The 10,632-nt window shown below is 36.2% G+C and overlaps 2 protein-coding genes across 4 annotated transcripts; both read right to left on the reverse strand.

The window, feature by feature from the left end:
* On the reverse strand, positions 1-2,853 carry LOC140038924 (uncharacterized). Its single transcript, XM_072084552.1, has 2 exons — positions 2,586-2,853; positions 1-1,336 (listed from the first exon to the last, which is right to left on the reverse strand). Exon 2 carries the CDS (start codon positions 1,234-1,236, stop codon positions 49-51), a length of 1,188 nt encoding a protein of 395 aa, XP_071940653.1. The 5' UTR covers positions 1,237-1,336; positions 2,586-2,853; the 3' UTR covers positions 1-48.
* A 4,660-nt stretch (positions 2,854-7,513) lies between these two features.
* LOC113737145 (uncharacterized) lies at positions 7,514-9,774 on the reverse strand. Of its 3 annotated transcripts, XM_027264405.2 has the most exons (3): positions 9,677-9,695; positions 9,440-9,561; positions 7,514-8,930 (listed from the first exon to the last, which is right to left on the reverse strand). In XM_027264405.2, exon 3 carries the CDS (start codon positions 8,875-8,877, stop codon positions 7,657-7,659), a length of 1,221 nt encoding a protein of 406 aa, XP_027120206.1. In that variant the 5' UTR covers positions 8,878-8,930; positions 9,440-9,561; positions 9,677-9,695; the 3' UTR covers positions 7,514-7,656. The 3 variants fall into 3 exon arrangements, with proteins under 3 accessions (XP_027120206.1, XP_027120205.1, XP_027120204.1); XM_027264404.2 differs by lacking the exon at positions 9,440-9,561 and having other exon boundaries at positions 9,619-9,774; XM_027264403.2 differs by having other exon boundaries at positions 9,440-9,773.
* Between the last annotated feature and the right edge of the window lie 858 nt (positions 9,775-10,632).

Below are 10,632 nucleotides of genomic sequence, written 5' to 3' on the forward strand. Positions count from 1 at the left end.
TGCCGTAAGATCATCTTTATGCAGCCATAAGATAAGATCGCTGGCTGATCAACTGAATGTTTTGTAGTAGGCCAGAATAGTAAAGTATGTTTGCAGGAATTGAAGTAGGAAAACAACGCTACATCTACCAGGATTTCTCATAATGTACCCGATCACACGTTTTGTAGATATCCAACATTGTTTTGGGGGGTATTTTTTGATCTGTCTCCTTACGTGGCGAAAGTGCTCACAATCACATGGTTCCACGTCATCAAACTCGCTCAGAATTTCTGGCAACGCCTCTGCACTGCCGCCTAGAATGACTCCTTGGGAGGAAAACAGTTCAACATCTTGTTCTGTACGAATTAACTCACTCAAAAGCTTAAAGAAGGAGGTTGATTCTGGTTTAATCCCTCTGGGTTTTTGAACAATCTCATATTTGTGAAGGCATTCCACCATCAACGCTGTGTACCTCTCAACCTTGAAGATGGGCAAGTAAAGAACACCATTGAAGGGATCATGCTTGTAATGAATCCCTCTGCTTCCCAGGCCTTCCTCTAGTGCTGCAAATGCAATGCCTTTTCTGCAAAGTTCCACGGCTGAAGGTAAATCATCAACTTCATCGCCGCCCACATCATTGACCATTATTGAGATACCTACATCTGAGCCACTTCTTGTTCCAAGCAAACATATCTGGAGGCAGTGTATCAGATCGACTGGTTTCGGGTCCAACTCCGTTGTGACTAACATGTGTACAGCTCTTTTTAGCAATCCCGATGGTTGCTTCCATTTGTATCGCCTTTTCAGTCCCTCGAAGAATCTCAGTTTCATCAACTGCTCGAGCACTACAAATGGGATTTGGTTACCAACAAGGAACATGGATTGAAGCCACATCCCCATGTTGTCGCGGACAAATCCTGTCCCAAAAGAGCTATGGCTATCCTCAAATCCAAGTTTGAAACCAAATATTCCCTGTCCAAGAATGGAGAACGCAACCAAGAGATTAAAGCAACCATCAATTGCCATCATGTTTACAAACTCATCTCCACCACCGATACCCTGTAGAGCATCCTGAGAATAAGCAGCTCTTGCTTCTCCTTCACTTTCTTTTAATCTATCCAAAATATTGTGGAAAAAGAGGTTTCGACTTCTCCAATACGAAATCGAAAGCATGCTGCTTCTCTTCTTGTCTGGCAATCGCCTCTGCTCGCGGATAACAGGGGCCAAATCTCCGTAATTCTCCAAATAGGCCATCATGATAGTCTGGCCAATACATGCGTATTTGGCGCGGAATGTTATTAGCAGGGCCACTTGTGTTTTGCATTAGGATCAAAGAGATTCAGCCCCCAAGTCCCCCCTGCAGGTATCATATTCAAAGAAACTCAAGTAAGTTGCAAAAGTCTTCTCCAACAAATAAAGGTGATCACAGTTATAACTCTGGCAAGCAACACCGCTATATCGAAGATAAAAAGTAATCCAGAGTCAATGGTCAAGATTTGTTGATATAATAAAGATGATGAATTGAGAGTGAATTTCAACTAAATGTAGTATAGTACTGTACAGTTTTTTGCCTGTGTACGTTAGAGGACAGCAGAAGAATGGTTGTAATTGTTGGGATTGTTGGTATGAGAGGTGATAAGGTAATAAAATTAAAGGTTCCCATTTAAAGAAAAGAAAAAGGTAACAGATTCAAAAGAGAGATATTTTAATCTGGTTATTCTGCACCTTCCTCCCCGTTGAAATGGAAAACTCAGTCATGAACTTAAAATGATTCAGTCTTCTTCGATTTGGTTCAAATTATCTTTAAGTAAATGCCAACAAAGTGAAATAAGAAGGTACGCTACTCGAACCATCCATCAACTGTATTCCTGCAACAACACCACCACAGCCTTGGACAGGACAACACACACAAGAATCCCCTCCTTAACACACACGGCCTTGGACACTCTCACCCAAACACAGAGACATGCGCGCGCCTATAAACCCAGGGTTGAACAACTCTGAATGAATCAGGTATTATGACATCTAAACTCTAAACGTGATTTGGTTTTTCAATAAGCCTAAAATTGTGTTTGATCTTGACTATTGATTCTTAAAACAAACTCAAATGAGGTTATGTCAAGAAGTAGAGTAACTTAATGATGCTTTCCAAAGCTGAGGATGTAATATTTTTACCTACAAAATAATTTCTACTGAATATACCATCTGAATTGTATTCAAGATAGATGGATTCTGTCATCAAACACAGAGAAAGCAAGCACTTATAGTTCTACCGTCTAAACCTACCAACAGTGCAAAGCAACTTAATTAATTATCACCAAAAGAAAGAAAAAAAAAAGTGCAAAAATGACAGTAGGAAGGGCTTGAGTCCGGGAATGACTCTAGCCCAAGGTTGTCCAGGTTCGCTGCTGCTCTATCTCCGTTTTCTTTCGTTTGACAAAAATGAGACGCCACAATGAAAGAGCTTTTAATTTTTAGGACGAGAGGGGGGGGGGGGGTGAAAACAGCCATTAAATGCTCAACAGCCCAATCAACCAAAACCAACAAGTTGAAGATGACTCAAAACTATTGCGTGTCATGAGCTACAGAATAGTACAGTAGTGTACCAACGAGTTGTATAGAAGCCCACGTGTTTCACGATCAAACCTGAAAGATCACAGCCACCAAAAAAAAAATTCACATGCTTTTTTAAGTACTGTACGAGGAAGAGGATTCGGCCTTGGGCCCTTAGGTTTGGGAGCACCGGTAGAAGTAATAAAGAAAGTTTGATTGACACTCCACCCAGAGCACAGAGTATCATGAGCCAAGAATTATTAAAGCTAATAATATTATGACCCAAGAGAAGCATGAGGGAAGGGAGATTTTAGCGAGACGGTGAGGAGGAAGAGGAGGAGATTATCACGACTACAGCTACTACTGGTATATATACTCATTTTTTGAAGATGTATGTTCTAAGTAACGAGGAGGAAGTTTCGCGTTCGAAAAAGAGCGTGAATTCCTTCAAAAAAAAAAAGAAAAAGAAAAGAAAAGTGAATTTTTGGACATAAAAAACGAATTTGTTCCAACAAAAGTCTTCGTCAGCACAAAGTCTTTCTTCGACAGACTCCCCCTGTTACCAAATTAGTTTCTTTTTCTTCTCTCTCCTCTTTTTATTTTTGAAATTAGTTTCCTTTTTCCAAATTTTTATTTTTCAGAAAATAAAAAAATTATCTCTGTCTCTCTCCCTATTAGTTTCCTTTCTAAAATTTCATCCATCCTTTAAAATTTTGTATTTTATTTCTTATAAGTGGACGGTTCAAAATCAATTTCTCATTTTTTACAAACATATTCACATATCCCCCCCCGGGGGGGTGTGGAAAATGGTTTTTGCTTCTTAGGATCTTTTCTTTACTTTTTCTTAAAGGTAATCAATACTTATTAGTTATTTCTCTAATATATCTACTTCTTTCATATGATACTTAACCATTATCAATTAGAGTGATCAAATTGAACCGCAAATTAAAATTTATTGGAAAAAATAGGAAGAAAATTTAAAAACAAAAATTTAGCATAATAGAGAAATATTTTGACTCTCAGAAGGTCAAGTAATTAACACAAAAAAAAAAGGTTGAGGAGCAAAATGAGAATCAGGAGAATTAATTGTCATTAACCCTGATGTATTAAACATCATGCTATATTGTACTCGCATCGTTTCTCCTTACATATTGCAGCTATTGGCGTTCCTTCTTTCTTTGACACTCTTTGTTTCCATTTGGCTAGCCTTGTTTTAATTTTTCATCTATCCCAAGTTATAGTTCACTGTCCAATTAAAGAATATAACTAACTTTTGAGTTCTCTAAAATATTCTTATTTAATGTATTTCATATTATCAGTAACTATAGCCTATTTTATTTAATACATTCAACTTTTTTTTTTACCAATAATTGCTTTGATATATGTTTACCATCATTGTTGTTGTAATAATTAATGTAAAGGTATAGTAATTAGTGATACTCTTAATATTAATGTAAGGATATTTTAGAAAATTAATAGGCTAGATTTACTTTTTCAACAAAATTAACTAATTTTTCTTAAACTTTGTGATAAAAAAAAAATCAAAACTATTAAAGTGGGACGGCACTAGTAAAAAAGATTTTTGTAGGTTCCTTCTTTGGTTAATCTACCAATGATCTCCTTGCTTGGATTGCATTTATTTGTGAAATTTTTTTGAGTTTTTGTGAGAATATTTTTTATTACATTTTTCAATCTTTTTTTTTTTTTGCTTTATATATATCACATTTTTTTAAAAAGTGCTACAGCGTTTTTTCCATAAAAAAACTGTCAAAAAGATTTACAATTCAGATGGGCTTTTCATTTTCTAAATGAAAATTCATAACTAAAATTTTTAAAAATAAATAAATAAATAAATAAATAAAAGCATGTGAATTAACATAATAAAAAGCATATTACTCAACTTCAGCCATGTTTTCTTAGCTATGAGAAGGACAAGAAGAACTCAACTCCAACCGTGAACTACTGAACTTCATGTGCATTGACTGCAAATTAGGAGGAAACTTTCATTTCTAAATCTTATGCCAAAGGTTGCAGAGCTACCAATTAGTCAATTACAACATTTTGCAAGACCTCCACCTGGCATCTGACGTTGACCGTGATCATCACGTTCTAAAATTATTCTCCATATGGTGGATCTTGTGCGGCTTTTTAAAACGCGTCCCCTGGCGATTTCAAAGTAATTCTACATAAGATGAAAAGTGCACTAATCCATGAAAAGTACGCCAGATGAAAGAACTAACCGCATGTATTCATTCGTGTTAGTGATGAAGAACTGCAATGAAGCTATCCTAAGTAATTTGTTGATGGCCTATTTACCTCCAAACTACGTAGTGCCAACTTTGGCTCAACGTCTCAAAAAGAAGTTTAAATTCCGATTAAGAATTTAAAATCAATTCATTATCAACATCTGTTGTTCCTATCATTCAGAATTCAATTAAACTGAATAATTCGGTCACCAACAGTAATTAATATTCTCTACCATGACAAGCAGTGATTCCTTTTTTCGTGGTTGTAGTCCCAGTTCGGGGAGAGCCACGTCCAGGGATCGAATCCTCGTTCTGCCGTGGCTGGTGATGCTTGGGGCAGGCCTCTCCCAGTCCGTAGTGAGATTAGTTGGGTCGTACGGTAACCAGTCCACGGATCCAGATACCCACTGTGTAGACAAAAAAAAAAAAGCAGTGATTCCTTTTTTTTTTTTTTTGGAAAATCATCTACCGTTTCTCGAAAGAAAAGAAAGAAAAAAAACCTCTTTGGGAGGAGGACTTTGCATTTCTCTTTCAACGCAGGAAGTTTCCTTTCCGTTACTACACTAAAAAGGGTTTACAATAAATTGTCGAACACGGCAAAGAATTAAAGATTCGCATCATTTGTTGTGCTGCTCTGAATCCTTTATTTTGTTGTCATTCTTTCTTCTTTTCTTTTTAGGGTAATTAGGAGGAAACTTCATTTCTAAATCTTATTCCAAGGTTGCAGCACTCGATCTTGTGCTGGTTGTGTAAACGCGTCCCTTGGCGATTTCAAATTCTACGTACGTAAAAGTAAAAGTGCAAATTCTATTTTGTTGTCATTCGGGAAGCTATGAAAACAAGAAGCAAAGAAGAATTGGAAGGGGAAAGCAGCCAACTTGTCGCCTTTTCATACCCCCATCTCACATACCCCAATCCACGCCACCATCATACGCCTGCCTAAACCTAATCCAGACAACGTTGTACTCTTCCCAAAAAAAGAAAAGAAACCCTAATCCATATCTCACGGGTGGATAAAATGTTTTTTTTTTTCCTTTTGGGGCCTATGCTTAAATATCGTGAAAAGGTGTAATTGGAACTTGGTCAGGTAACATTTGTAATGTTGTCCAGAACAACCAAGTAATACGGAAGTCTGTATTTGCTACGTTGGCTACCCAATTACAACATGTACAATCTAACCAATTGCGGACCTTTTTTTTCGCCCTTCTTTTTTGTTGTGGACGGATAGCACAAGTAGGGGCGTGCAAAATCGAAAAATTTCGATCCACTGAAATCGGTAATTTGGAATTCGGCACTGAAATCGAAATTTTTGATTTCAAATTATGCGAATTTGGTTCGAATTCGGTAATGGAGTTTTTGAAATCGAAACTCGAAATCAGAACCCCTTATTTACCTTTGGGAGGAGGACTTCGCTTTTATCTTCGAACAGAGGAAGTTTCCTTTCAGTTACTTCAGTAAAAGGGTTTACAATATATTATCGAACATGGCTAAGAATTATTGATTCACATTATTGTGCTGCTCTGAAGCCTTATTTTATGGCCATTCGTGAAGCTATGAAGACAAGAAGCAAAGAAGAATATATATATATATATATATATATATATATATATATATATATATATATATATATATATATATATATGAAAGTAGTTATTTTAATCAAAATTATTTCTCACTCCTATGTAGCATGCCTAATTGAAGAGAATTAACAGGTTATGGATCACTTGGGTTTTACCCATATTAAATACTATTTGGATTATATTATATGTTTAAAAATTATCTCTAATTTTAAAATAACTTTAAAAAATAACTAATTTTATCTTAATGATATTGCTTTAAAAATCAACTAATCTTATCTTAATGATTCTGCTTTCTATCAAATTATTACATATAGAACTATAGTAAAGTCTTTTTCAAATCACAATTATTGAAATATTACATATTCAATAAATTACTTCTTTTCACTACCATATCATTGATTAGTATTCAAATTGTTCATCATCTCTTCCCTTAATTTTAAATTAACTTAGTGCAAAAAAAAAATTTAACTATTACACTGACAGATTTACTAATATTATTTGAAACTAAATATTTATTGATGAAAAAAGCGGATTGATGGATCTTTTCTACTTAATTAAATGTGAATATATAGTTCTAAGTTGATGGTCATTATAAAAATTTAAAGGGCAAATTACATTTTACTCCCCTGTGGTTTAGCGTTTTTTTACATACCCCCCTTATAGTTTCAAAAACTATACATAACTCCCTCATGGTTTAGATTAAAGTGTCAAAGTGACGGAAATAGTCATTCGTAACGGAACTTCTAGAAATGTCGTAATTACCCTTATAAATATATGACACACTAATCTCGTATGATTTTTATATTTTACTATATAACCCCCTTATGGTTTAATACTTTACCATATAACCCCTTATGGTTTTCAAAATATATACATAACCTCACTTGGTTAATAAATAATTTTCAACTTTATATAAGGGTATTTTTAACATTTTAGGTGACTCCGTTACGAATGATCATTCTCGTCACTTTGACACTTTAATCCAAACCATACAGAAGAAATATCATGTTAAAAACCATTTGCCCTAGCTACAACTGCGTTTTGACAACTCATCAGAAAACTTGGAAGTACTTCTCAGAAATTTCATATCCATTTGGCAGCGAAGCTTCAGAATGACATTCAGGCAGCAAAATATATGGAAATCATAGCACAACAGACCACAACTAAGCATGTATTTCACCTACAGAAATGTCGAAACATATCAAGAACTCTGTTTCCTTCTTCCTATTGGAAGCAGCATAAAACCTGCTACCTAAAGTACATAAGTATCTCCTGTAAAACTCCTGGTAAGCAAGCTCTCAAGGCTTTTGCAGTTTGTCGAAGGAAAGCATGCTATAGTGCATTTGCATGATGGACAAAACAATCAAAGCCGAGCAAATAACAGGCATGCACTTTAGAGGCTTTTGCCACTGCCAGGGGGGATTTCTTACAATCTCTCTTTTAACCCAGTGCATATATCCAGATGAAGCCATGCCATCTAAAGTACTTAGAAGCCCTTGTAATCTCTCTGACCTTCCATGAATGACTCCTTCAGACACAAGGATTTCAATATCTTTTGGTTTATGAATCAGGTCGGACATGAACTTAAAGTAGGAACTTGCCTCAGGTTCGACCCCCTGGCGTTCTTGAACAGTCTCATATTTCAGAAGACATTTGATTAAAAGATCTGTGTATCTGTCAACCCCCAAATCAGGCAAGTAAAGAACAGCTGAAAACTTATTGCACTCGTAATGCATTCCTCTGATCCCGAATTCTCCCCCTAATTTTCGGAATCTCACACCCTGTTCAGATAATTTGCTGGCAGAAACACAGTCCTCTATGTCATCGACCTTTTTCGTCACAGCTGCATTCGAGCTGCGTTTTGGGCCAAGCATGATGCTCTGGAGGCAATGGAGTAAGTCAACTGGTTTTGGAACCAGCTCAACCATCAAGAACTTATACAGGGTTCTTTTGGCCAAACCCAATTGCTGCTGCTTACTTCCAATTGTAGCTTTCATTCTTTGAAAGATATCAAGGTGCATAAGTTGCTCGAGTACCATGAGTGGGATTTGATTTCCGACAAAGAACATGGACTCTATAATGTTGTCCATGTATTCAGTGGCACATCCTACGCCAAAAACAGGATGATTCTCTGCATACTTTAATTTTTGTGAATCGGCTCCAAGAATTGAGAACGCCAGAAGAAGAAAGAAGCAACCATCTTGAATCATCAAATCTTGAATCTGAGGCCCCGTCAAATCCTTCACCACATTGTCAGCATAAACAGCTCTCACTCCTAACTCCATATTTCTTATAGCGTTCATAACTCCTTGAAAAGAAAGTTGTGAGTTGCTCCGTATGCGTTCCATAGCTTCCTCCTTAACACCCTCTGAGAATTCGGTACCAAATCTCCTGTAATTTGGACCAAATACCCAAAGCTTTCCGAATTTTCCTCCATAAAAGTCCGGGTAATATACACAAATCTTGCGCTCAACTGCAGTGAGACCACTCTTCTCGTTTCGACTACACAGCGGCTCCATCCGGAAGAAGTAACAAGCTGAAGTATATGAATTAAAAAGATTGAACCTTCTACCTGCAATCGTAATGATCAACCCCATGTAAGTACCTCTGTGAGTACAATATTACTACAATCAAATGACAAAAACCATTCAAAAAAGTAAAGCTACCGGGATGAGAGTAAATTTGATTCTTTCAAGGGGTAAATCGAATCCTAAGAAATTCAAACTGACTCCCATTTAGGATCTTGCATTGAAAAACATCTTGTTAAGGATTTCAATCAACAGAAGCGAGAGTTAATTTGAATTTCCACCATGCTTCATGATTTGTAGTTGGATTCTCACTATTAAGATCAACAAATGAAGACTAGCTACATAATAGTTAAAGCCGGAGAAAGCAAAGCAGCAGAAACATGACATTAATTGATCCCGTACTCTGAGACGTTATAAAGAGCTTCGCCCGTACCAACTAAACCACATATCAGGACCCAGCATATAACAATGAACAATCAACAGAAGTGACTCAAAATTAAAGAAAGACGAGTGCTTGATGGGTATTTATCAATCTAGATTTCTTGTTTCTTACCAAAAAGGGCACAACGCTTGAACTATCGGATGCCAAAATGACTACCGTCTCAAAGCTGAAGCTATTAGCTTCTTTTTGGTTTGGCGCACGACTCAAAACCTTAGAATTAGTCAGAGCTTGTCCTGTGGACTAGACGGGAAAGGGACGATGGTTGAATGAATGAAGTTCAAAAAACTCACCAGGATGCTGCTGTAGGAGGCCAGGAAAATTAGGGAATGAAGTTCAAGAAACTCTCACAGTGCATGAAGTTCTTCTTCACTGATGATGATGCAAGCAAAAGAAAAACCGAAAATCAGGGAATGCTGATGTCATCCGCCAGAAGTCATCATAAGACTTGGGATATTTCATATTTATACATCCATCCAGCGACCAAATTACAAAATGGGACAAGAGGGCCTCGTGCGTTCACGCTTATCCATCGACCAACCATGTAAAAGGCAAAAGGGCCCTTCTGCGTTCACCCTTCTTTCATCGTGCATGGAGAACTGGATTCTTATTCTTCCAATTATCAACTTATTCCAATTATCAACTTAACAAGATTCTTCCAATTATCAACTTAACCCCTTTAGGATTGCGATATTTCCGTTCAGGATTGCGATTCTTTCGTTTAAAGAAAAGGATAAAAACACTTTAAAAAAATGATCAATTTCATCCATAAACTTTTTTACTAGTGTCGATTTAGTACCTAACTTTTATTTTGATCAATTCGATACTTGAACTTATTTTGTAGCTCCAATTAAGGGTCTCCGCGGTGGCACCACTACTTGAAACTAATTTGACGCCTAATTGACTAATTAATCAAGAATATTATGAGACGCCACTTGCAGGACTGTAATAAAACAAGTAAATCCATATAAAAAATCATCATATAAAACTTTTTTAAAGTTTAAACTTTTGATTTTTTTTACATGATGTACTTGATTTATTATAGTCCCGCAAATAATGTTCCCAAAATACTCTTGTTTAGTTGGTCAATTAGGAGTCAAATAATTTTTAGGTGATAGGTGCTACCATGGAGATCCTTAATTGGAATTGCAAAATAAGTTTACGTATCAAATTGGTTAGGAATAAAAGTTAGGGACTAAATCGATACTAGTGAAAAAATTTTACTGACGAAATTTGCCATTTTTCTAAGCACTTTAATGCATTTGTTAAGTGTAATCCCTTGAAATTTACAATAAGTTTTTTATGAT

Source organism: Coffea arabica, chromosome 3e, assembly GCF_036785885.1.
Source record: "Coffea arabica cultivar ET-39 chromosome 3e, Coffea Arabica ET-39 HiFi, whole genome shotgun sequence".
Lineage (NCBI taxonomy): Eukaryota > Viridiplantae > Streptophyta > Magnoliopsida > Gentianales > Rubiaceae > Coffea > Coffea arabica.

Bases quoted from the DNA above. Each gene is read 5' to 3' on its own strand.
- LOC140038924 (XM_072084552.1), bottom strand. From the start codon at position 1,236: ATGATGGCCTATTTGGAGAATTACGGAGATTTGGCCCCTGTTATCCGC.
- LOC113737145 (XM_027264404.2), bottom strand. From the start codon at position 8,877: ATGGAGCCGCTGTGTAGTCGAAACGAGAAGAGTGGTCTCACTGCAGTT.